We start from the raw sequence: 27858 nt of genomic DNA on the forward strand, positions 1-27858 counted from the left end.
TTTATTAGCCTTAATTAGACGGGCTGCTGCTGGAGACGGGCCTCTCTTTCTAATTCCCTGTGTTTTGGAAATTAAAGATGTGGTAAAGACGCCTCCTCGTTTCTCCGATTCGCTCCAGTCCGCAGCGATAATTTGCCGCTGCTGCTGTTTTGCTGTTAATCAGTTTCACTTTAAAAGCTCTTCCTGCAGTTCAGGGCGACTAATCCCTTCACCTCCTCCAAAGGATTTCACAGTTACATTTGGGGAGAAAGTGTTTCATTAAAGGAGGCAGAGGAGGGATACGCAGGACTCAAACTGTGAATGGAAATGATGTTCCTGTTAAAGAGAGACTCAGTTGTTGCGCTGATTGGAAATAATGTGAGCCGCGGGCTGCAGATGGTTTCATTTCCACACCAGCTGTAGGGCTGTTCGCCACTTTGGGTCGGACTCAAGTATCTAAGTATCGTTCGCTGCAGACGTTTGCGTTCCCCAGACACTGAAGCCGTGTGTTTTACTCTCAGATCAGTTTGGTAACGTGCAGCAAAGAAACTTTGGAGAAGTTTGAGCAGCGACCGAACCAATCAGAGTTGGTTTAGAGGCGGATATAAGTGAGGAAACAAGAAAAAAAGATGCAAAACCAGCACAAAAAGATGCAAAATGACTAAAAATAGATGCAAAACCAGCACAAAAAGATGCAAAATTATTAAAAATAGATGCATAACCAGCAAAAGGAAGCTGCAAAATGACTAAAAATAGATGCAAAACCACCACAAAAAGATGCAAAATGACTAAAAATAGATGCAAAACCACCACAAAAAGATGCAAAATGATTAAAAATAGATGCAAAACCACCACAAAAAGATGCAAAATTACTAAAAATAGATGCAAAACCACCACAAAAAGATACAAAATGACTAAAAATAGATGCAAAACCAGCACAAAAAGATGCAAAATGACTCAAAATAGATGCAAAACCACCACAAAAAGATGCAAAATGACTAAAATTAGATGCAAAACCACCACAAAAAGATGCAAAATGACTAAAAAAAGATGCAAAACCACCACAAAAAGATGCAAAATGACTAAAAATAGATGCAAAACCACCACAAAAAGATGCAAAATGACTAAAAATAGATGCAAAACCAGGGCAAAAAGATTCAAAATGACTTAAAATAGATGCAAAACCAGGGCAAAAAGATGCTAAATGACTAAAAATAGATGCAAACCAGCACAAAAAGATGCAAAATGACTAAAAATAGATGCAAAACCAGCACAAAAAGATGCAAAATGACTCAAAATAGATGCAAAACCAGCACAAAAAGATGCAAAATGACTCAAAATAGATGCAAAACCACCACAAAAAGATGCAAAATGACTAAAAATAGATGCAAAACCAACACAAAAAGATGCAAAATGACTACAAATAGATGCAAAACCACCACAAACAGATGCAAAATGACTAAAAATAGATGCAAAACCACCACAAAAAGATGCAAAAGGACTAAAAATAGATGCAAAACCAGCACAAAAAGATGCAAAATGACTAAAAATAGATGCAAAACCAGCACAAAAAGATGCAAAATGACTAAAAATAGATGCAAAACCACCACAAAAAGATGCAAAAGGACTAAAAATAGATGCAAAACCAGCACAAAAAGATGCAAAATGACTAAAAATAGATGCAAAACCACCACAAAAAGATGCAAAAGGACTAAAAATAGATGCAAAACCAGCACAAAAAGATGCAAAATGACTAAAAATAGATGCAAAACCACCACAAAAGGATGCAAAACGACTAAAAATAAATGCAAAACCACCACAAACAGATGCAGGGAGTCACGGTGGGGGAGGCAGAGAGTGATGGGGGAGGCAGAGAGTAATGGTGGGGGAGGCAGAGAGTAACGGTGGGGGAGGCAGAGAGTAATGGGGGAGGCCGGGTCCATCCTGAGCCCGTCTGTCACACACCGACAACCTTCCACTCTCGCTTTCACAGTCGGGGGTAATTTAAAGTTTCCACCTCAGCTGACTGAGTGTCTCTGGACTCACGCGGAGACGAGCATGGAGACAGGACGTGTGTGTGAGGGGACGGGAGGAGACACACTGATGCTGGTCTCTCCTCCTCTCCTGGGAGAACGGGACTGAGGGCGTTTGAGAAATCCTCAGGAGACGACGCTCAATTCTGCAGCTCGCTGCCAGTCCACCAAAAAGACGGTTCGATTTCCATAAAGCCTCCACTCTGTGAGCAGACGTTCACTCTGTGAGAAGACGTTCACTCTGTGATGAGTTCTGTGGAGGGAGGAGAACGAGGGACAAGAGAAGGAGCTTTAAAAGTCTGAATTTTTATTAAAAAATCTGTCCTGCTGAGACGAGGGGGGGGGAGGAGGAGAGGAGAGGAGAAGAGACGAGAGGACAGACAGGAGAGGAGAGGAGATGAGAATAGAGGACAGACAGGAGAGGAGAGGACAGACAGGAGACGAGAGGACAGACAGGACAGGAGAGGACGGACAGGAGAGGAGAGGACAGACAAGAGAGGACGGACAGGAGACGAGAGGACAGACAGGACAGGAGAGGACGGACAGGAGAGGAGAGGACAGACAAGAGAGGACGGACAGGAGACGAGAGGACAGACAGGAGAGGAGACGAGAGGACAGACAGGAGATGAGACGAGAGGACAGACAGGAGATGAGACGAGAGGACAGACAGGAGAGGAGAGGACAGACAGGAGAGGAGAGGACAGACAGGAGAGGAGAGAGAGGACTGAGACGAGGACAGACAGGAGAGGAGATGAGAGGACAGACAGGAGAGGAGAGACAGGAGAGGAGACGAGAGGACAGACAGGAGAGGACAGACAGGAGAGGAGAGGACAGACAGGAGAGGAGATGAGAGGACAGACAGGAGAGGAGAGACAGGAGAGGAGACGAGAGGACAGACAGGAGAGGACAGACAGGAGAGGAGAGGACAGACAGGAGAGGAGATGAGAGGACAGACAGGAGAGGAGAGACAGGAGAGGAGAGGAGAGGACAGACAGGAGAGGAGAGGAGAGGACAGACAGGAGAGGAGAGGAGAGGACAGACAGGAGAGGAGACGAGAGGACAGACAGGAGAGGAGACGAGAGGACAGACAGGAGAGGAGAGGACAGACAGGAGAGGAGACGAGAGGACAGACAGGAGAGGAGACGAGAGGACAGACAGGAGAGGACAGGAGAGGACAGACAGGAGAGGAGAGGACAGACAGGAGAGGACAGACAGGAGAGGAGAGGACAGACAGGAGACGAGAGGACGGAGAGGAGACGACAGACAGGAGAGGAGACGAGAGGACAGACAGGAGAGGAGATGAGAGGACAGACAGGAGAGGAGATGAGAGGACAGACAGGAGAGGACAGGAGAGGACAGACAGGAGAGGAGAGGACAGACAGGAGAGGACAGACAGGAGAGGAGAGGACAGACAGGAGACGAGAGGACGGAGAGGAGACGACAGACAGGAGAGGAGACGAGAGGACAGACAGGAGAGGAGATGAGAGGACAGACAGGAGAGGAGATGAGAGGACAGACAGGAGAGGAGAGGACAGACAGGAGAGGAGACGAGAGGACAGACAGTAGAGGAGAGGACAGACAGGAGAGGAGACGAGAGGACGGACAGGAGAGGAGAGGACGGACAGGAGAGGAGACGAGAGGACAGACAGTAGAGGAGAGGACAGACAGGAGAGGAGACGAGAGGACGGACAGGAGAGGAGAGGACGGACAGGAGAGGAGAGGACAGACAGGAGAGGAGAGGAGAGGACGGACAGGAGAGGAGAGGACGGACAGGAGAGGACAGACAGGAGACGAGACGACAGACAGGAGAGGAGAGGACAGATAGGAGACGAGAGGACAGACAGGAGAGGAGAGGACAGAGAGGAGACGAGAGGACAGACAGGAGAGGAGAGGACAGACAGGAGAGGAGACGAGAGGACGGACAGGAGAGGAGAGGACAGACAGGAGAGGCGAGGAGATGAGAGGACAGACAGGAGACGAGAGGACAGACAGGACAGGAGATGAGAGGACAGACAGGTTTGTAGGGTATCGTTTGTAAAGTTCTGCTCAAAATCTCGTTTGACATCTTTCAAAACAGCGAACAGATGTGAGGTGAGAGGGCGACGGACCGGAGGTGGACGGGGACGGGGACGGGGACGGTCGGTTCTGGTGTCGGTTAGTTCAGTTCAGACGCCAAACGCTCTGTTAGGCCGTGGTCTGAGCCCACGGACGGGGACGGGGACGGGGGACGGGGTCAGAACAGAGGTGGGGGTCAGGTGGCAGCTCTGTAGTCTGATTCAAGACACTTCTTCCTGTCTTACCTTTCACAATAAAAGCCCTAGACTGTGTGTCTGTCGAGCCGATCTGACAGGCTCATTAGTTTCTTAGTGTGTGTGTGTGTGTGTGTGTGTGTGTGTGTGTGTGTGTGTGTGTGTGTGTGTGTGTGTGTGTGTGTGTGTGTGTGTGTGTGTGTGTGTGTGTGTGTGTGTGTGTGTGTGTGTGTGTGTGTGTGTGTGTGTGTGTGTGTGTGTGTGTGTGTGTGTGTGTGTGGTAAGGACCACACACAGATTCAGGCCTGGATAACTTTGCGGTGACTTTGTGTGCGCCCGCGTCGCCCGTAAATTCTACTTTATGTTCCGTCTCAATGTGTGTGTGTGTTCTCCTTTGATACGACACTGATGAACTGATGCAGTCGCAGCGTGATCTACAGCTCGTATCGACTGCACAGAGGCCAGGGTGTGTGTGTGTGTGTGTGTGTGTGTGTGTGTGTGTGTGTGTGTGTGTGTGTGTGTGTGTGTGTGTGTGTGTGTGTGTGTGTGTGTGTGTGTGTGTGTGTGTGTGTGTGTGTGTGTGTGTGTGTGTGTGTGTGTGTGTGTGTGTGTGTGTGTGTGTGTGTGTGTGTGTGTGTGTGTGTGTGTGTGTGTGTGTTTACAGCCGAGTTAAAACACACTTTAATAGAGTGGAAGTGAAACCGAGAGAGAGATAGCAGAGTGACATTACTGGGCAGTGATGTTTACCTTTGTGTGTGTGTGTGTGTGTGTGTGTGTGTGTGTGTGTGTGTGTGTGTGTGTGTGTGTGTGTGTGTGTGTGTGTGTGTGTGTGTGTGTGTGTGTGTGTGTGTGTGTGTGTGTGTGTGTGTGTGTGTGTGTGTGTGTGTGTGTGTGTGTGTGTGTGTGTGAGAGAGAGTGTGTGTGTCCACTGGCTTCCATCTTTATGTGAAAAATAATAGGACCCGTGTGTGTTTGATGAAGTCTGTTTCTGTCGTCCTTCAACTGACAGTGAGGTAGTTTCTCTCTCTCTACACACACACACACACACACACACACAAACACACACACACACACACACACACACACACACACAGTCATAGCGGATACATGTGTATTGATCAGTGACATCACCACCGGTCGTCAGCCGACAGTGTCTGTGTGTAATAAACTGCTGCTTCCATCACACACACACACAGACACACACACACACACACACACACACACACACACACACACACACACACACAGAGTAGAGAATGAGGTCATGGGGCTCAGGATGCTTCACTTCCTCTTGGATCCGTCTTCGATCCAGCTGATGAGCGTCTAACTTTATTTCTGATAAAAGTCTGAAAAATAATTTTATTGGGTCTGAATTAAATGATTCGCTGAGCTTCCGGCCGCCATCGTCGCTCCGTTTCACTTGCGTTGCTCACGCTGCGTTCAAGTGTCATGGGAAGTCCGAAACTTTTCGGACCTTCAAAAAGGCAAAATGCACTGGAACGCCTGCCAAAGTGGCAGTGTGCGTCTTGTCGACTGTTTTTGAATCTTTTCATCGACCAAATCTGCAGTAAACACTCCACCTCCGCATCACACCAACGTGAACCTTTCACTGCCATTGTTTGAAATGTCCGTGCATGGTCCCTCCTTCTTTTTTCTACGTCCCAACAGGCGCACAGGAAATGACCTCAGAACTGCCGTAGGCCTCGTACACGTGCGCACGCTCGTGCTCGTACACGTGCAAACGTGCTTTACAAAAGCCCACCTCTCCCAAACGGGCCGTGGACGGCAAGCGTGCTGCAGTCTGAGAGCAATCGCCACTGGTTAGAAAGTGCCCCAGTGTTACATCATTAAATACAGATCCTGACCTCATGGTCTGGACAGCACACCCACAGATACACACACACACACACACACACACACACACACACACACACACACACACACACACACACACACACACACACACACACACACACACACACTGTTTGCATGTCAGACTTTCAATGAGGTCGCTGCAGTCATGTGGCCTGGCAGTATCGATTATGGATCAGGTCTTGTGTGTGTTAGTGTGTGTGTGTGTGCGTGTGTTAGTGTGTGTGTGCGTGTGCGTGTGTGTGTGTGTGTGTGTGTTTAGTAGACCTGAACCTGAGTCCGTTCCTCTGTCCTGTTCGCTGAACACCAACGTGGCCTGACCTGTCCAACACCGGCCTGCTTCCATTTCTTTGACTTAAATTCAATTAAACTTCCGTCTCTCCTCAGATTTGAACGTAAGCTCACCCTGACTATGATTTCTATCCTCTGTAGAGTTTAATACACTCCTCTGTTTGTCTCCTTGTAGATCTAATTTCCCTCTCTGTATAAAAAACTCTGGTTAATCCCATTTTTTCCGTCCTTGTTGCAGAGCTGAGCACACACTGACTCCATTCCCTCTCTTTGTACCTGTGTCTCTTTTTAAACCGCGTCCTGATTCCATCTTTCCGTCTCTTGTCCTTCAGATCCGTCTGTACGCTCGGCCCGACGCCATCTCCAGCGGAGCGGGGGACTACGCTCTCCAAATCACCAAGAGGCTTCTGGGATTCTACCAGGACTACTTTAAAGTTCAGTACTCACTGCCCAAGCTAGGTAAGGCTGCTGCTGTCTTCTACTTCTTCCTTTGACGCTATTTGGTTCCTCTGATGTTTGACCTCCTGTCAGTCCTGGTTCCTACCCTCACCTGTGGTCCTGAAAGCTGGGTCAGGACCCAAAGAACCAGGTCCAGGTCAGGACCCAAAGAACCAGGTCCAGGTCCAAGCGTGTGAAATGTGTTTCCTCAGGAGGGGGTCTGGAGTCTCCCTTAGAGAGAGGGGGAGAAGTTCAGCATCCGTGAGGAACTCGGAGTAGAGCCGCTGCTCCTTTGCGTTGAAAGGAGCCAGTTGAGGTGGTTCAGGATCATCTGGTAAGGATGAACCCTGGGCGCCTCCCTAGGGAGGTGTTCCAGGCACGTCCAGCTGGGAGGAGGCCTCGGGGAAGACCCAGGACCAGGTGGAGAGATTAGATCTCCACACTGGCCTGGGAACGCCTCAGGATCCCCCAGTTAGAGCTGGTTAATGTGGCCCGGGAAAGGGAAGTTTGTGGTCCCCTGCTGGAGCTGCTGCGCCCGAGACCTGACCCCGGATAAGAGGATGAAGATGAGATGAGCTTCCCCTTCCCGCACTGCCCCCTTTTCTCTTCTAAGGGAAGTCAGCCAACTCTCCGTCCTTCCTACTATTCCTCTCGGGTTCATCACTTTGCTCTCGTGTCGGGCAAAGAAAACACTCCGTCCTCCTTCTCCTCCTGTGGGTCGGGGGGAGGATGAACAGTGTGATTAGCTCTGGGAATTGAACCTCAGTCGGTCCGTGTTCAGACGTTTGTGCTCAGACATTAAACACTGGTGCTCCAGAGAGCTTTAGCTTATTAGGTTCAATGGGGAAATGACTCTGTGGTGAGATGTGTTAATACTCAGTAAAGTGAGGACTGCACCGCCGACTGTCCCCGTCCCCGGGTCATCGCCGCGCTCAGGACGGAGCTGGTTATGTAATCGCTGAAATGAAACCGTACTCTTCATAGATGGGAACAGAAATACCTTCAAATGTTGTTCTTGAGTCTTTTGAAATGGATTTGAATGATGGAAACATCGGATGTCTCTGCTGTTGGATGAATTGAGCTGAGACGTGAAGTTGAAGGACTCAAAGAAGTCAAAGTACTGAAGTGGAAGAGGTTCGTCTGAGTTCAGGTGGAGGTGATTTAAGGAGAATAACTTTATTGGTTGCTCAAACTCCTCCAAAGTTTCTCCGTCGCACGTCACCAAACTGATCTGAGAGTAAAACACAACAGAGCTCAGAGATCAGGACGGACTCAGGAGGCTACAGTTCAACAGCAAGGCAATTCAAAGTGCTTTGCATTTAAAAAACATTGAATATAAACACATATACAGTTACTTTTAAGTCACTTATATAATGACGTTCAAATCAAATAGATAAAAGAAAGAGGTTAAAGTGCAGTACGAGCAGTTTACATTATTTACTGGAAGGCGGCGTCAAACAGAAAAGTCTTCAGTCCTGATTTTTCCATTTTATTAGCCTCCTTTAAATCAGACTTTCCCCATCTGGAGGGATGTGCACGGGCGATAGGAAGGCCTGGGATTGACTCCTGTAACAGCATGAACACAGAGCTAAGAGTGGAGGGGCAGGAGTCTAGTTTTCTCTTAGGGCGCGCTCACACTATCCTCCCGGACCGAGACCCGGACTTTAGGGTACTTGTCCCCCCTCCCTCTCCCCCCGCGCCCCAGCCCCGTTTGTACTCACACTACCTGGGCCTCGGCCAATACTTCTTGCTGTCCATACGCCTTCAAGCCGTAACACGTCACACGCATTGATCGCGTGTGTGTGGCTTTGTTTACAAATCTTTCCATAGACCTCGGAGTTTTTGTGCGTCTTGTCGACTGTTTTTGAATATTTTCATCGACCAAATCTGCAGTAAACACTCCACCTCCGCATCACACCAACGTGAACCTTTCACCGCCATTGTTGTTGTTGTTAAATGTCCGCGCATGGTCCGTCCTTCTATTTACATGTCCGAACAGGCGGACATAACGCTACTGCCGTAGGGCTCGTGCTCGTGCGCGTACACGTGCGCACGCTCGTGCTCGTACATGTGCAAACGGCTCCGCTAAAGCCCACCTCTTTCAAGCGGGCCGTGGAGGGCCAGCTGGCCCCAGTTGAGCGCGGAGCGGGTGCGCTCACACTACTTAAAGGTACTAGACTTTAGCTGAAAAACCGGTTTTGGCCGCGGCCAAAAGGACAGTGTGATCACGCCCTTAGACAATTTGATCTACAAGAAAACCCTGCCTGCCCCAGCTTTAACTTGAAGTACTGAAGTGGAAGTTGTGAAAGGTGTTAAATTGATACTTGTGGTAGAAATACTGAAGGGGAATAATGGGTGTTTGGTTACCAGCTCCAACTGAATGGTTCCTGTCCCTATCAGGAACTCTTTAGAGTCTGTTTTGGGGCCCAGGATTTTAAAACGTGAAAAGAGCTGTCTCTAACTTTTTCAGGACATCCCCCTCGCTTTGTGCTGGTTGGTCGATCCTTTATCCTGGTTCCTATTTGGTTCTATAGAGTTTAAGGGCGCCCTCACACTGTCCATCCGTACCGGGCCAAAACAGGTTTTACAGGTATAGCCTAGTTCGTTTGACCAGTGTGAGTGCAACCGTACCACGTCTAGGAGCGGCACACTTGCCGTCCACCGCCCGTTTGGGAGAGGTGGGCTTTAGTAAAGCACGTTTGCACATGTACGAGCACGAGCGCGCGCACGTGTACGAGCACGAGCGTGCGCACATGTACGAGCACGAGGCCTACGGCGGTTCTGAGGTCATTTCCTGTGCGCCTGTTGGGACGTAGAAAAAAGAAGGAGGGACCATGCACGGACATTTCAAACAATGGCGGCGAAAGGTTCACGTTGGTGTGATGCGGAGGTGGAGTGTTTACTGCAGATTTGGTCGATGAAAAGATTCAAAAACAGTCGACAAGACGCACAAAAACTCCGAGGTCTACGGAAAGATCTGGAAACAAAGCCACGCATCGCCATGACGTCATCAATGCGTGTGACGTGTTACGGCGTGATGACGTATAGGCAGCAAGAAGCATTCTCCGAGGCCCAGGTAGTGTGAGTACAAACGGGCCTGGAGGGGGGGACAAGGACCCTAAAGCACGGGGCACGGGGCGGAGGCACAGTGGGAGGGCGGCCTAATGCAACATTGGGACACTTTTCTGAATGGGGCTCCAGGTTTGGGTTCCAGCAGTTCTACCTCCCGAACGCCGGCTGCACAGCTGTGTACGGCCATGTTTGGTGTTTACACTCCCGTCTTTCCTCTCCGAGTTAATGAATCATGTCGGAGCAGTCAAATTTCATCTCCCCGTCCTTCTTCTTCGTCTTCTGTCTTCATAATTGTTTGTGTTTTACACTTGTGTTCTGCCAGAGTCAATTAGCCGTGTCACAGCGGTACACCCCCCCCCCCCCCCCCGCCACCCCCCGCCCAAACCAGCTAATGTGATCGCCGCGTTGCCATATTGTACATGTCAGACACTTCCTTCCTGTACACATTCATTAATCACATTAGAAATTCACTCTGAGTCAAAGCTTCCTGTTTATTCCCACCCGCTCACATTCAGCTTGACATTTCCTTCCCCTTCCTGACCTTTGCGCTGACATTAGCTGCATCGAGACGCCGCTCCATGCTGAGCTAAAGGTGAGGCCACATCCTGTGGTCAAGACCGGGTGAAAGCCTCGTACCGCAAAGACGTCCAATAACTGGAATACAACAACACCTTTTGGCATTTTCCAAGGGGTTTGCATCACAGTGAAGGTCTAAAGCAGTGGATATCAGTGTGGTAGACGTACGTTATAGAACAAAACAACCAATTAGACTAAACCCTGACAACCCAGATGCAAAGTTGGTGCAATAAATAACGTGTGTGAGAAGACATTAAGTCCACAAGTTCTCAGAAAACTGTATTTTTTAAGGGGTGGAAATGTCCGATGGGTTCAGGCATAAATATTTAATGAGATGGATTTTCATTTTGTGCGTTGCCCACAGACGATGCATCCTATTGACTTTCCATCTGGTTTGATCAGCAGGTCTGAACGTTCACTTACTCTGTGAAATATCTCAACACAGAGGACGGTCGGCGTCACGTCAGCCTGAGGTTTGTGGATGGATTGGGATGAAATTTGGTGCAACCATTCATGTTCCCCTCAGGATGAACTGTAATCACAGGTGAAATCTCTGCCTCCATGTGTCGTAGACGGTTCAGATGTAACACACAAAGAGGGTGGACCCAATGCAGAGACGGACACAAACACATATTTAATTAACTACAAACAAACGCAAAACAGGAAAATACAAAAACAGGAAATACAACAAGACGGTCGAGGGAAAAACAGGAACGAGGAGACGACGGTAGATCAGGGAGACGGACGAGGAAACAGAAAAACATCCATCCATCCATCCATTCACCTATCCGTCTGTCAATCTATCTATCTATCTATCTATCTATCTATCTATCTATCTATCCATCCATCCATCCATCCATCCATCCATCCATCCATCCGTCCATCTATCTGTTCATCCATCTATCCATCCATTCATCCATCCATCCATCCATCCAACTATCTAACACAGACAGAGGGAGACAAACTCACACAGAAGGGAGAGAGGAGGGTACTGACAGAGAGTCTTGACAGCATGATTGGTTTGATTCCTTTCTCACGCGTTCTGCGGCGTGTTCAGCGCAGAGATCGTTGTTCCACACGGACCGTTTTTACGGATGAAAAGGTAGAGAATAAGTTTGGGGTCATTTCACACTTAAAAAAAGGAGACGAAACGGTGAAAGTGTCCTCTGTGAACTAGAACTGTTCAACCACAGCAGCACAGCAGGAAGAGAATGCGTAGCTGTCCTGGTGAACGTCACCTCTTTATAGGTTGGTTTGAGTAAATGTGTCAGTGGCGTTTTGTCCGTTGTCTGTTGTCACGGTAAACAGGAAGAGAGCGACTTTCTCTTCCTGATAATATCAATATCTCTAATTCATTTATAAATGAATCTATTTGTCTTTAAACCTGTTTGAGTAAAAATGTGTGTCACGTAGAATTTTATGCACCACTTTAAATTGTTTAAATAGTCACTTAATCATGGTAAATTGCGAGTGTTCAACACACACACACACATCTTATCTCTCTCTATGTCCCTCACACACCCATCCTGTGTTAGGTTTCCACACCACATAGGCCCACCCCAGACATAATGTATTTCTTGCAAAATAACGCAAACTCAAATACATTTTTATGCAAAATTATTACATTTTTTCCAGGTTTTTTTTATTACATCACATCGTTACATTTCATTTCACTGATGCTTTTGTCCAAAGTGACCTCCAAAGGATGCATTCAACAATTAGGGGACAAACCAGAAAAAAGCAACTTATTAAGGGGCGTCTGTGCCTCTGTGGTAGAGTGGGTCGTCCTCCATTTGAGAGATTGGTGGTTTGATTCCCAGCTCGCCCTCTCCACATGTTGAAGTGTCCTTGGGCAAGACACTGAACCCTGAATTGCTCCCAGTGCTGCGCATGGGTGTGTAAATGTGGTGTGTGAATGGTTAGATTAGATGGTCTGTAGATGTCCACTGCCATCAGTGTGAATGTCTGTGTGAACGGGTGAATGTGACAAACACTGTGAAAGCGCCTTGAGTAGTCCATAGTAGTACAAGTCCATTTAGTAAGTGCAGCAGCTTCTGTAGAACGCTACATACAAGTGTTTTGTTTTTTTTAAGCGTGTAATATCATTAAATATCTGATTAATCAAATAAATAATCTGTAGAAAACAAAAAGATTCAATAGCTGCAGCCCCAATTGAGTTGTTCAGGTTCTGAAAACCACTGCAGACTCTGGTCTCACTGCTCAGGATTCTTCACACCCAGGTAACAAACGTGTCTTTGCTCAACCGTGACCTTCAGGAGACCTGGCACACCTAGCTGCTGGAGTCCTGCCAGACTCGTGATCGATGGCGCTCCAGAATCAGCACGCCGGTCTGACTCTAGATGTCAACATTTGCACAAAAGTCGGCTGTGCGCTGCAGACCTGAGGTGATTCTCAGTCCAGATCTAAACCGTGCCCCACGTTTCTAAAACCGACCCAAACGTGTGAACGATATGTGAGCCAGAGGCAGCGGTTGTTGGTCCTCAGACGTCCCGTGTGGATGTTTCCCGCCGCGGTGACTCCGGGGTTAAAGCTGTTGAGCTCCAGATCGTGACACGAATGGTGAGGAGCGTCTCTGTGGGGCTCCTGCTGTAAAAATAACCCAGATAATAATCTTTATTTATACAGTGCTCCTTCAAAACCCAGCTTATAAAGTGGTTCACAGACAGCAGCTAATGAAAATCCATTATTTATAGAAGGAAAATCATTAGATTTTACAGCAGAGCAAACAAAACCAATCCCAATAACATCAGTTAAAGAATAAAGATAAAGATTTCAAAGGTGGTCGGAGTTAGCCGGCTTCAGCGCCCCGGGCGGGTTCTTCCAGAGCCTCGGGCCTCGGCTGTGAACACCGTGTCGACTCTGGTTCAGGCCGTGACTCCGGAGCAGGAGAAAGACATGTGCCTGAAGATCTCCGCCCACGCAGAGGTCTACTACGACACAAGGCCAGAGAGAGCGAAGCAGTAAATAAGAGGTTCACATCGATTCTAAAACATATTAGAAGGAGGATAAAACAAGGTCAAGCCTCCTGGTTCTGCAAGGCCGCCAGAAGTCTATAGAGTCTTTCTTCTGGTGCAGACAAAAGGAGAGGCTTGAATCGAGGTGTGACAGCGTGTAACATCTTCTTTTACAGGAGTTTGTCACACTGCTCCCGGTGCGTAGGCTGGGTTCAATGCACAGGGCAAGTGTTGAATGTGCTGAGAAATGACATTGAAGCAAATCTTCCACTGACTAAATCGTACTTGTGTACTCGTGTTTTGTTTAAAATGTTCAGTTTTGGGAGAAGAGGGCCTCACGACTGATTTGAACCCCCGGGTCTCCCCCCTTTTCATGAGATCACCCTTTTTCTCGGCAACCTTTGAATGAGAACCAGGTGTTTGTGCCCCTCCCTTTGCTCCCTCCCTCTATCAGAACTGAAACTCTCATATTCTCATATGAGCTGGAGATTCTCCAAGTTTTCTAGAGACTCAAAAGACGGCGTCAGCGGGCATTTCTACAACACACCTCCATATCATCACGTGCACCGATTCACCACGATCACCAGCCACGTTATAGAAACAAAATACCTTATCTGTTTAATGCCTCGTCCAAATGAATCCTGAGGTATTTCACCGTCATATTCAGCAGTGATGATTAAAAGAAAGTCTTAGGGCGCCCTCCCACTGTGCGTGCGTCCCGTGCCCCGTGCTTTAGGGTCCTTGTCCCCCCCTCCAGGCCCGTTTGTACTCACACTACCTGGGCCTCGGAGAATGCTTCTTGCTGCCTATACGTCATCACGCCGTAACACGTCACACGCATTGATGACGTCATGGCGATGCGTGGCTTTGTTTCCAGATCTTTCCGTAGACCTCGGAGTTTTTGTGCGTCTTGTCGACTGTTTTTGAATCTTTTCATCGACCAAATCTGCAGTAAACACTCCACCTCCGCATCACACCAACGTGAACCTTTCACCGCCATTGTTTGAAATGTCCGCGCATGGTCCCTCCTTCTTTTTTCTACGTCCCAACAGGCGCACAGGAAATGACCTCAGAACCGCCGTAGGCCTCGTGCTCGTACACGTGCGCACGCTCGTGCTCGTACACGTGCGCACGTGCTTTACTAAAGCCCACCTCTCCCAAACGGGCCGTGGACGGCAAGCGTGCCGCTCCTAGACGCGGTACGGTTGCACTCACACTGGTCAAAGGAACCAGACTTTAGCCGTAAACCTGTTTGACAGTGTGAAGGCGCCCTATTGATTCTGGTGCAACACGGTTCCTTTTGACTTGTTGTTAGGACAGAACCAGGACACACAGGAGGGACTACATCTCCCAGCATGCCTTGGTTTGCCCGGTGATCCAGCAGGAGTCGATAGATAAAGTCGATGTTTGTTTTGCTCGGCGTGTCAGACTCTCACACGGCGAGTCACCATGGACCACACTGAGACTGTGCCAAAACCATCGTCCCTCCGTCCCCGAACGCCGTCGGAGCTCGCTGTTTCTGAAGTTCTCAAATGAGCCTCAAACTCAATATGAAGCGTTAAATACATCAACGCGCAAACTCCCTCTGAGTCCACCGCCTCTGATTTGATTTTCTCTTTCATATCCAGTCAGATAGTGTGTGTGTGTGTGTGTGTGTGTGTGTGTGTGTGTGTGTGTGTGTGTGTGTGTGTGTGTGTGTGTGTGTGTGTGTGTGTGTGTGTGTGTGTGTGTGTGTGTGTGTGTGTGTGTGTGTGTGTGTGTGTGTGTGTGTGTGTGTGTGTGTGTGTGTGTGTGTGTGCGTGCATGCGTGCCTGTGTGTGTATGTGTGTGTGTGTGTGCGTGTGTGTGTGTGTGTGTGTGTGTGTGTGAGACACTGAATGCATTCTTGCATCATAAATCTACTCTGTTCATCTACATAGATCCACATAACCATGGGCTTTGTGTGTGTCTGTGTGTGTGTGTGTGTGTGTACGTGTGTGTGCGTGTGTGCGTGTACGTGTGTGTGTCTGTGTGCATTCACACTGATGCTAACATCAGTCTGTACCACAGCTTGCCTCTTACCCCACCCACTGCTGCCAGCTCTCTCACTGTGTGTGTGTGTGTCTTTATGTGTGTGTGTGTGTGTGTGTGTGTGTGTGTGTGTGTGTGTGTGTGTGTGTGTGTGTGTGTGTGTGTGTGTGTGTGTGTGTGTGTGTGTGTGTGTGTGTGTGTGTGTGTGTGTGTGTGTGTGTGTGTGTGTGTGTGTGTGTGTGTGTGTGTGTGTGTGTGTGTGTGTGTTGGGTCCCAGAGCCTCAGGGCTCCATCTGTTGTCATGCAGGGCATCGAGCTCTCCTGAGAGAGAGAGAGAGAGAGAGAGAGAGAGAGATGATGAGCTGAGATACAGATTTAAAGGGACGGAGGGGGAAGTGTCCTGTACAGACGGATGCAGCTGCAGATCATAACAATAAAAGATAATTTAGTTTTCTGTCCGGTTCGCGGCGAGAGTGTCCATCTGTGTGTGTCCAACTCTTCCCTCAACACCCAGAGGATCAGCCGTTAAAGGGGATCAATATAATGGTCTATCCAGCTGCTCAGTCTGACGTGACACCCTTTCAAAATAAGATTTACGGACGAATGTGAACGATTACGATCACCTCTTTGGTCAGTTAGACGTCTTTTTCATCCATAAGAAGAAGGTAAAATGACAATTACGTTGTTTTTTTAAAAACTCAGATTGGAGGTAAACGTCAGCCAGATGGATGTACGCCCCTCCCCACAGCGTCACATACATGCCCTTTTTTTGGTAAGAGGAAATGAGGCGGAGTCAAAGACAAGATGGAGACTCCGGTAGGTGAGGACGATTGGATTGAGTTGAGACGGAGACGCTACGATAGACGTTAGACGTCCTTTTCATCCATAAGAAAGAGGTCAAATGACAATTACGTTGAAATACTCGGACCAGGAAATCTTATTTTGAAAGGGCGTTACGTCACGACTGAACAGCTGGATAGTATTCACCTCCCGCTGTGGTCAGAGGTCTCTGCTGAATGGCGTGACGGAGAGCAGGGCACGGAAACTTGGATGGCGTCTGAACGAGAGACGACAGAAACGATTGGAAAACGTCTGAAGAACTGAGGTTGCCGTGCGTAACAAAGCTCGCTCACTCAGCTCCTTCAGAGTGAGCGAGCGTGTCATGGGAACTGTTTATAAGAACCTGATAGAGAGCGTTTGAACTTCTGACATGGCGACGTGGTGCGGCGGTCTAAACATCAAAGTAAGAAGCTGCAGAGACGAGGAAACGTAGCCTCAGAAATCACAGGATCAGACAGAAACCATCAAGTTGTACGTACGAGGAAGTGCAAACGCTCCCTCTCATCCACTCAATGGGGAGTTTGAACGTCTTCCCTCTGGTAGACGACACAAGGTACCAAGGGCAAATCGTAATATTTCTAAAAATTCCTTTATCCTGAATGCCACTGGAGCACTGAACACCGTGTCCCGTTGATGCGTCTTTATTGTTATTGCGAAACCATGGGTGGAACATTCAAAAGGCTTTGTTTGTCGCAGTTAAGTTGTGTTTGGATTTTGCACTGGTGTTGGGTTTGGACCACAGACTGTTCTTTCAACTTCAATCGTCCTCGTCTACGGGAGTCTCCATCTTGTCAGACTTTGACTCCTCTGACCCATTTCCTCTGACCAAAAAAGGGCATGTATGTGACATTGGGGGGAGGGGCGTACGTCCATCTGGCTGACGTTTACCTGCGAGGAGAAGTGAGGGCCAGAGGCTAGCTGTCACTCAAGAGGCCACGCCCCTAATTATTCATCATCTTTAACCTCCAATCAAATAAAAACTAGCCCCTCCCCCTCAGTGTTGTCATGGAGACCTGATCTAAACACACAGACTAGAATGTTCTTTTGTCCTTAAACAGGTTTAATGATGCTGTGTAAACGGCTGTTTAACATGGGGCTCAATGAGAAACTGCTCTGTTATGAAACCGGCCTTGTGCGTGGTTAAATACCTGGATCTTACACCAGTTAGTTGGACCAGTCCCAGCCTGGTCCTGGTTTTGGTCCTGGGCCAGTCCCAGCCTGGTCCTGGTCCTGGTCCTGCTCCTGGTCCTGGTCCTGGTCAGATCCGTACATGAACTGATGAAGCCTCTTGGATCAGAGGTGAAACGTCTTCCTGACAAAGAACCAAGTCCAGTTGCTTTTGACTGAAGTTGCTTCGGGGAGAACGACGACCTGGACACATGAGAACGTTCTTGGGCTTCTTTTGTGATTTGAACCCGTTTGTTTGTATCGTGTTGCAGTTCGGTTTTTGTTCCACGCCGCTTTATTCAACGACAAACAGTTTGTCAAAATCAAAAAGATTTTACTGCAGCAGAAAGAAAGAAAATCCACTTTAAAACCATCTGGTCCTGACGCGTGATCACACCGAGGCGTCGCTCGCTTCACACTGAAGTCGACACTTCAGTTTCACCTTCTCTTCCACTGTAACAAGTCGAGTGTGATGACAACAGCGTCGCACGTCGTCAAGTTTCATCGAGAAAACACACGACTGACGAGACGACAATTAAGACACGCAACACGGAGCGGCTGAGGAGATTTATCGGAGCGTCTGAAGCAGCTGTCGCTCTGACGGCGCCTCGTTAAGCGACAGCGACAGGATTGAAACGAGCAATCGAGTGTTTTTAAGGTGAAGACGGTTTAATTACACATCAGTATGGTCACAACAACAACAACAACAACAACAACAACAACAACAACAACATCCGCTGATTAAGAAACTTTCAGAGGGAACTGTTGGGACTTTCTGCTTTAAGTCGATAATCGGAAAATCACAGATAAAATCTTCTGAACCTAAAACTGCCACGAATGAACGGCGGCATTTTATGGCCACGTATGAAAAACATATATAGATGTATGGACCCGGGGGGGGGGGGGGGCTAATGTTTACAGGGAAAAGTCGCAGATTTATGAGATTAAATTGGCAAATATCCAAGTTTTTCGAACAGTGGAAATGTAAAACAAAACACTGTTTTTCCTGCTTTTATACTCAAAAATCAACAAAATAAAGTCGCAGATTTATGAGATTAAAGTGGCAAATCTCGATAAATTAAAGTCGCGGATTTATGAGATTAAAGTGGCAAATCTACGATAAAATAAAGTCGCAGATTTCTGAGATTAAAGTGGCAAATCTACGATAAAATAAAGTCGCAGATTTATGAGATTAAAGTGGCAAATCTACGATAAAATAAAGTCGCAGATCTTTGAGATTAAAGTGGCAAATCTACGATAAAATAAAGTCGCAGATCTTTGAGATTAAAGCAAATCTACGATAAAATAAAGTCGCGGATTTATGAGATTAAAGTGGCAAATCTACGATAAAATAAAGTCGCAGATTTCTGAGATTAAAGTGGCAAATCTACGATAAAATAAAGTCGCAGATTTATGAGATTAAAGTGGCAAATCTACGATAAATTAAAGTCGCAGATTTATGAGATTAAAGTGGCAAATCTACGATAAAATAAAGTCGCAGATTTACGAGATTAAAGCTGCAAATCTACGATAAATTAAAGTCGCAGATCTTTTGAGATTAAAGCAAATCTACGAGTTTTTCGAACAGTGGAAATGTAAAACAAAACACTGTTTTTCTGGCTTTTAATCTGAATAATTTGTGACTTTTTTCTCAAATACCCCCCCCCCCCCCCCCTCCCCCGGGTCTGTAAGTATTTTATGTTTTTCATACTTGGCGCTAATTCAAGATTCAAAATTCAAGATTCAGGAAGCTTTATTTATCCCGAGGGAAATGATTGTGAACTAGCCGAATTAGCCGTTGTAGGAACGTGATTGGAAAAATTGAGGGGAAATTTTCATCTGCAACCAAGATAAGAGGTTTCCCTGATGTTAGCATTTTTGGTTTGTCCGCTTCATGACGCGCTCGCTTGCGCGCTCGCTCTCTGTGAATTCTCCGGACAGTCGGCGTCTCTGTTAAACACGTGGACTCACTCGTGCATCACACAGATCTGTACTTGTGTAAAGTCAGTTTAACGTCTGGTCCGACTGATTCCCTTCTCTGATCTTCAACCTCTTGTCCCTGTCGGGGTCGCGGGGGGCTGGAGCCGATCCCAGCTGACATCGGGCGTGAGGCGGGGTCCACCCTGGACAGGACGCCAGTCTATCACAGGACACATAGAGACGAACAGAGACAGACAACCATTCACACCTACGGGTGATTTAGAGTCATCAATGAACCCAACACCTGCACGTCTTTGGACTGTGGGAGGAAACCGGAGAACCCGGAGAAAACACCCTTTCAAAATAAGATTTCAGAAAGAAACAGTTACGATCACGTCTTTGGTCGGTTAGACGTCTTTTTCAACCAGAAGAAAGACGCAAAATGATTGTTTTTTGTTAAAACTCCGATCCGTTCAAACAACAAAAACACTGGAAATCAAATTTTGAAAGGTCGTTACGTCAGTGATTAGTGCGGGGCAGTACGGTGAAGGCATTCAGGGCGCCCTCCCACTGTGCCTCCGTCCCGTGCACCGAGCTTTAGGGTCCTTGTCCCCCCCTCCAGGCCCGTTTGTACTCACACTACCTGGGCCTCGGAGAATGCTTCTTGCTGCCTATACGTCATCACGCCGTAACACGTCACACGCATTGATGACGTCATGGCGATGCGTGGCTTTGTTTCCAGATCTTTCCGTAGACCTCGGAATTTTTGTGCGTCTTGTCGACTGTTTTTGAATCTTTTCATCGACCAAATCTGCAGTAAACACTCCACCTCCGCATCACACCAACGTGAACCTTTCACCGCCATTGTTTGAAATGTCCGCGCATGGTCCCTCCTTCTTTTTTCTACGTCCCAACAGGCGCACAGGAAATGACCTCAGAACCGCCGTAGGCCTCGTGCTCGTACACGTGCGCACGTGCTTTACTAAAGCCCACCTCTCCCAAACGGGCCGTGGACGGCAAGCGTGCCGCTCCTAGACGTGGTACGGTTGCACTCACACTGGTCAAAGGAACCAGGGACACAGGGAGAACATGCAAACTCCACATAGAAGGGCCCCAGCCGGGATTCGAACTAGGAACCCACCACACCACTGTGATGATAGAGAAAAAGGTTCAGGGCTTCGGTGCGTATGTGAAGGAGGGATTGAAGCTCTTTTCCTCTTTTTGCTAAATGTGAGGAAAGGTTTGACGGAGGAGAAGATGCTCGGGGAAGAACCCGTCAGCTCCACAGCAGACGAGGCTCTTTCCCTCTTCTCTCTCTCGCAAACGAAACCCAGAGATACTCGAGTCCCAACCCGGGAGTCGTTGCTGCTTCCTTTTTACTCTCTCTCGTTCTTCTCACTCCTGAAGTTCAGAGAACTAATAACGCGATAAGGGGCCTCTGCGGGCCTCCGTAGGAGTTCATTGGACTGTTCCGCTGGAGCAGAAATCTTGCAGCAGCAGAGCGAGCGAGAGGCTCAGGTGATCTTAGCGTCAGGAGGATAACACTGAGGATCTGAGTGTGTGTGTGTGTGTGTGTGTGTGTGTGTGTGTGTGTGTGTGTGTGTGTGTGTGTGTGTGTGTGTGTGTGTGTGTGTGTGTGTGTGTAAGTGTGTGAGAACACGCCAAGTGGACTAATGTGTTCTGTTGAGTTCTGGCTCCATCTGGGATCCACAGAGACACACAGACAGCCCTGCCCGAGGTCCAACACACACACACACACACACACACACACACACACACACACACACACACACACACACACACACACACACACACACACACACACACCTTCATTCCTCCACTTGTGCATCCTTTCTTCCCGTCTTTCTTCTCTTCCTCGTCGTCTCTCGCTCTTTCCCTCATGCCGTCGCCTCGGGCCGACGCACGACAACAGATGGACTAAACTGAAATGCACACACACACACACACAAACACACACACACACACACACACACACACACACACACACACACAGAGTCAGAGAGAGCTGCAGGCCAGTCAGCTGTCTGCCTGTTGCCGCCTCAGTGAAGCCGAGAGCTCCGGTCTCTTCCAGTCAGTCGGCACGTCCGCTGCTTTTTTCGGTGCTGTTTTAAAGAATTTAACATTAATATTCAATAAAGCGAGAAAGACAACCTCTTTCTTTTTTAAGACTTTACAAAGTCTACAAAGTTTTGCTCACAGAACAAAAGAGGCAGCAGTAAGACAGTGAACCGAGCCTCTTTTTCCTGCTGCTGAACACGGAAACGTTATTTAGTATTCTAGCGTGTGTTTAAAATAAGACGTGGGGCTGAAATTCGGGGGAAATGCACATAAAACGATCGACGGAGCCTAAAGAACGAGTCCTTTTGGACGGATTCAGTGAGAATGAGATGGCTTCATTAAAGGCTGATGCACATAATATATGTATAACCTGGAGTAAAAGCAATAAAGCAGAGTTTTACGGCTTCAATTCGTTTTAATTAGGGAAGTGGAAGGACCGTCCTCCTGTGAACCCTCCTCTCCTCCACTCATCTGTCCACAGACTAAAACACGGCGATGGCTCTGACTTAGTTTCCGTCACATGGAGTCGTTCGTGAATCCGGAGGTTATTAAAAAACAGGTCGTCCGTACAAGTCGGTTACTGAATGCATTGCGTTGCATTGTAAAACTTTCTCTAACTGCGTCGTTGGTGCTTTGTTGTGTGTGTAGGGACTCTTCTCATGCTGCTGCAGAGGTTTGCTGTTATTTTCAGCAGCATTAGTGGTTAAAAAAGACCTTTGAATGCCTTCACCATGCTGCCCCGAACTAATTGATGTGAGGGCGCACTCCATCCGTACCGTGCCCCAGCACGTTTCACGGCTAAAGTCTGGTTCCTTTGACCAGTGTGAGTGCAACCGTACCACGTCTAGGAGCGGCACGCTTGCCGTCCACGGCCCGTTTGGGAGAGGTGGGCTTTAGTAAAGCACGTTTGCACATGTACGAGCACGAGCGTGCGCACGTGTACGAGCACAAGGCCTACGGTGGCTCTGAGGTCATTTCCTGTGCGCCTGTTGGGACGTAGAAAAAAGAAGGAGGGACCATGCGCGGACATTTCAAACAATGGCGGTGAAAGGTTCACGTTGGTGTGATGCAGAGGTGGAGTGTTTACTGCAGATTTGGTCGATGAAAAGATTCAAAAACAGTCGACAAGACGCACAAAAACTCAGAGGTCTACTTAAAGATCTGGAAACAAAGCCACGCATCGCCATGACGTCATCAATGCGTGTGACGTGTTACGGCGTGATGACGTATAGGCAGCAAGAAGCATTCTCCGAGGCCCAGGTAGTGTGAGTACAAACGGGCCTGGAGGGGGGGACAAGGACCCTAAAGCACGGGGCACGGGACGGAGGCACAGTGGGAGGGCACCCTAACTGATGAAAGAGGTGATATCGTAACTGTTCCCATGTTCGGACGTTGTTTGTTATGTTTCAACGGGTTCGTTTGGACCCGGGAATCTTATTTTGAAAGGGTGTGACGTCAGACTGAACAGCCGGACAGCGTCTCTCTGGGAAAACTGTCTCCGTGACTAATTTAAAGTGTGTATTCATGCTGAAAAAGACACTTTAAACATATAAATCCTTAATACTTCCATTACTGAGCATCACACATGACCGTTGTCCAACCATAGCATCTTGCAAGTGGAATCATCTCTTAGCGTTAGCTGGATTTTACTCAATTAAACACACAAATTCATCTCGTTAGAAGCAGATTCGTTGGCGTTTACATGTGAAATGAAAAAGCCAAAGTTTCCCATCAGACCCGGCTGCTCTCGGTGCCTCTTCGTCCCGTGATGGCGCTCTGTGGGCGTCCTCTCTGTCCGCCGTTTGTCTGCCGCCGGCACAGAGCCGACTGGAAATGAATGAAGATGCTATCGCCGTTATCTACTCCCAGAGTCTTTTAGCGACAATTTCTCTCTGTGACCTCGGCTCCGAGAGGTAATTTGGAGGTTGTTTGGCGGTTCAGAGGACGGGATGGATGAACGCCGGGTCTCTTTAGGACACCAGAGCGGTTTGGGAAACAGCCAGAGGTGAGGAATTTATTTCCAGCAGTGAGCAAAGCCGAGCCAAAAAACCCCATCCAGGAGCTGCGGAGAGGAGTCTAAAGGGATTACTTCCAAAGAGCCGGAGGACGACAGTCACAGATGAGGCTCGGCGTCTCAGATCCGGAGGAGATACGGCGCTGGATTGATTTCGCAGAGGAGAGCGGGGGAGCCTCTTCAGCGGAGGAGAGGACATCGGGTTCAGGGTTAACAAGCCCGTCGCTGCTGTTCAACCAAAACAAAGACGTGCGCGGAGTTGTTTGTGTGCAGGCCTAAATTGCTTTTTTCTCCCGAGTCGCCGCGGGGCCTCGGGACGACGGGGTGGGGGGTGTTGGTGTAAGACCACACACAAGCTCATGGAAGCTGCGGCTGTTAATAAAAGACATTAGTCAGTGTTGTTTCTGTGCTCAGACGGTGAGTCGGCACAGTCAATACGCTGCAGCGCGGACGCTGCCGGGGCGATAACAGGATGTGTGGAGAGCAGCTCGCCTCTGAACACTGTTCAGAGTTTCAACCTTTTATTTAACTCTTTAAAAAGAGTCTAAAATAAAAGTAGAACATGCAGAGAAGTTGTTGTTTTTGCAGCAGGAAATGAAGACTCTGATCTTTCACGTCGTCACGTCGTCACATCGTCACGTCGTCACATCGTTGGCCTGCAATGCTCTGCTCATGAAACCGATCATATCTTAAAAACTAATAAATGTTTATAGTTCAACTAACGGAGTATTGAGGAATATTTTCTTTATGTCTCTACATTTTAGTCTTCAGACTTGTTGACGCCTGAAACAAAGCAGCATCAGCGTAGTTAGTGAAGCCAGAGTTTATTAAAGAGTGTTTTAAAGACTTACCTACTGGCCCCTGCACCAGCTCCTCTCATAGTAAAGTCAATCCCAAAGGAAGGAGCCCATTGCTGCTTTGTTGTGTGTGTAGGGACTCTTCTCATGCTGCTGCAGAGGTTTGCTGTTATTTTCAGCAGCATTAGTGGTTAAAAAAGACCTTTGAATGCCTTCACCGTGCTGCCCCGAGCTAACCACTGTTAGCCACATCCGGCTGTTAGCGACTCTACGGGATTTCTCTGTAAATAGTTCATACACGGAAAAAACTGTCTCCATGGTTTATTTGATTTTATCTAAGTGCAGAAAAAGACCCTGGGATGATTTTGTGCTGGAATTATAAGGCGACACGGTGGAGTGGTGGTTAGCACTGTCGCCTCACAGTGAGAGGGTTCCTGGTTTGAATCCCGGCTGGGGTCCTTCTGTGTGGAGTTTGCATGTTGTCCCCGTGTCTGCGTGGGTTTTCTCCGGGTTCTCCGGTTTCCTCCCACAGTCCAAAGACGTGCAGGTGTTGGGTTCATTGATGACTCTAAATCACCCGTAGGTGTGAATGGTTGTCTGTCTCTGTTCGTCTCTATGTGTCCTGTGATAGACTGGCGTCCTGTCCAGGGTGGACCCCGCCTCACGCCCGATTAATTGCACTCAACAACAGTCTTTCGTTGATGGGAGTCGTTGACATCGTTGATTACTCTGTTGGTTATTTTCTTCATTAGTGGAGGAGTTGTTTGGTCTATAAAATGCTGAAAAACCTGTTTTTTAAAGCCCAAGAAGAATACCTTTGGGTGCACTCCCACTGTGCCTCCGTACCGTGCCCAAACACGTTGTACCGCTAAAGTCTGGTTCCTTTGACCAGTGTGAGTGCAACCGTACCACGTCTAGGAGCGGCACGCTTGCCGTCCACGGCCCGTTTGGGAGAGGTGGGCTTTAGTAAAGCACGTTTGCACGTGTACGAGCACCAGCGTGCGCACGTGTACGAGCACGAGGCCTACGGCGGTTCTGAGGTCATTTCCTGTGCGCCTGTTGGGACGTAGAAAAAAGAAGGAGGGGCCATGCGCGGACATTTCAAACAATGGCGGTGAAAGGTTCACGTTGGTGTGATGCGGAGGTGGAGTGTTTACTGCAGATTTGGTCGATGAAAAGATTCAAAAACAGTCGACAAGACGCACAAAAACTCAGAGGTCTACGGAAAGATCTGGAAACAAAGCCACGCATCGCCATGACGTCATCAATGCGTGTGACGTGTTACGGCGTGATGACGTAAAGGCAGCAAGAAGCATTCTCCGAGGCCCAGGTAGTGTGAGTACAAACGGGCCTGGAGGGGGGGACACGGACCCTAAAGCACGGGGCACGGGACGGAGGCACAGTGGGAGGGCGGCCTTAGATGTCTCATTTGTCCACAGCTCAAAGATGTTGAGTTTCCTGTCAGAGAGGAGGAAAGAAACCAGGAGATATTCACATTTAAGACGCTGGAATCAGAGAATTCGGACAAGAAAAAGCTTCCAAAGCTCGGCCGCGGTGCAGCATCAGATCTACCTTCACCTGTAATCCTGTTTATCTGCAAATCACCGCATCGACGCCGACCGATCCGTCGTGTGAAGTGAGACAGAACACCACTCTTCTGACAGACGGCGAGAGCGAGACAGCTCGCGCGAAGTGAGGGCTCGTCGATAGCTGTCAGAGGTGTGTTTGTTAGGGAGTTGATGATGGACGGCTTCCTTCTTTATCCGTCAGCGAGGCAGAGCGTCAGGAGGTGTTAAGGCTGCGCGTAAGTGATGTTCGCGGGGAAGATTCACAAGGTTGTTTCTTTAACACTGATGCGCGACGCTGACAGGAAGTCAATCAGCGGAGCGGCTCCATCGATCGTTAGCGTTTCACGACGCTCTGACATTTCCCCGCTTCACCCTCCGGTTACCCGTCGCCCCTTGATATCACTATTATTATTAGTAGTAGTGTGATTATGTGTTCATGCACAGGACTGTGATTCCAGCGCGGAGACGATGAGTGCAATGAATCATGGGAAGAGAAAGAGATACAGACGGATGGAGAGGCGGTTGTGCGGCGACCGTAAATCTCTAAACCTAAAAACCTGCGTGATCTCCGTCTTCTGTGCGAGTGGCTATTAGTTTCACCTCAACATGAGAGCAGCTCATTACACACACACACACACACACACACACACACACACACACACACACACACACACACACACACACACACACACTGTAAAAGCACCAATTAGAGGCATTTAATCACTGCACTGTCTGGAGGAGTTATCGTGCGTCAGTCTGGGCTGGTGAACTGAACTCTCAGAGCTGCGGCGTCACTGCCGGAGCGTGTGCGTGAGCTGCTGTAGGCGGGTTTCAGCGTGTTTCCGTTAACGTGCGATATGAAATTTTAGGTCAATAGTGAGGCCGTTGGATTTCATACCGTTGTGGTGTATTTGTGTGTAAACAGAGGACACGACAGAGCGAAACCTCTCCGCGTGACGGGGGCGGTGGACGGTTGAAGTCGTCTCGGGGATCAGCCAATCGTGACGCCTGTTCGAGCGCAGAACTCGCGCTACATTAAAGCAAACGGCAACTGGTAAAAGATCAACGCAGCCGGACTTATTATCGTCTTAATGCAACGACGACAGTTCTGAAAAGGACCGAACTGACGAACGCTCGAAGGAAGAGAAATGATCCGTTAAGAGCCGAACGTGTTGTTTACAGGAGAATCGGGTCCAGTTCACTTTAACGCAGCCAGGTTTTCTTTCTGAGACAGCAGAGGACGAACGAAGCGTGCCCTCTCTCTCTCTCTCTCTCTCTCTCTCTCTCTCTCTCCTTCTCTCTTCCTGTGTAACTGAGTGTAAGTCGTGCGGACAGCCTGTGCAGTGATTAAATGTCTCTAATTAGAGCTTTTAAAGACAGAGGAGACGACAGTGTGAAGCCGCAGCAGCTATTTTAGTGTCACTTCGAGACGAGGATGGCGCTCGTTATGTAACACACACACACGCACGCACACACACACACACACACACACACACACACACACACACGCAGACTTGAGTATTCCAGGCTTTTATTGTGTGTGTTCTCCAAAGTTAAAGTGGCGTTTTGTGATCCTAACCATGTGTTTACCTCGCCTAACCCTAACCGTCATCTTTTGGTTACATTATTTTTTGTGCGTTATTGCACTTCCTGTTTCACGTGTTTTACCTTCCAGTCTGTAACGTAACTGCGTCACCAGCAGGACGCCGTTCGCTGGTGTTATCTCTATCCGGACGGATCCGGTCTGCTGCAGTTTGATCGCCACCGCTGTTAAAGCTGTTAAAGCATGGGCTTTTATTGTGAAGGACTGAAGTTTGGTCCTGGATTTTTGGACAACATTGATGGGATTTTATTGTGAAGGACTGAAGTTCGGTCCTGGATGTTTGGACAGCATTGATGGGCTTTTATTGTGAAGGACTGAAGTTTGGTCCTGGATGTTTGGACAGCATTGATGGGCTTTTATTGTGAAGGACTGAAG

General features: G+C 48.3%; 1 protein-coding gene across 1 annotated transcript in view; it reads left to right on the plus strand.

Moving 5' to 3' along the window:
- The window catches only part of trhde.1 (thyrotropin releasing hormone degrading enzyme, tandem duplicate 1), a gene marked incomplete at both ends in the record, with an annotated part of 161576 nt that overhangs the window by 29587 nt on the left and 104131 nt on the right, over positions 1 to 27858 (plus strand). The window contains one exon of the mRNA XM_083935349.1: positions 6757 to 6883. Coding sequence (XP_083791475.1) covers positions 6757 to 6883 — 127 coding nt within the window. The remainder of the gene's footprint in view (positions 1 to 6756; positions 6884 to 27858) is intronic.

This window comes from Echiichthys vipera (assembly GCF_963691815.1).
Source record: "Echiichthys vipera genome assembly, chromosome: 20".
In the NCBI taxonomy this organism is placed as follows: Eukaryota; Metazoa; Chordata; class Actinopteri; order Perciformes; family Trachinidae; genus Echiichthys; species Echiichthys vipera.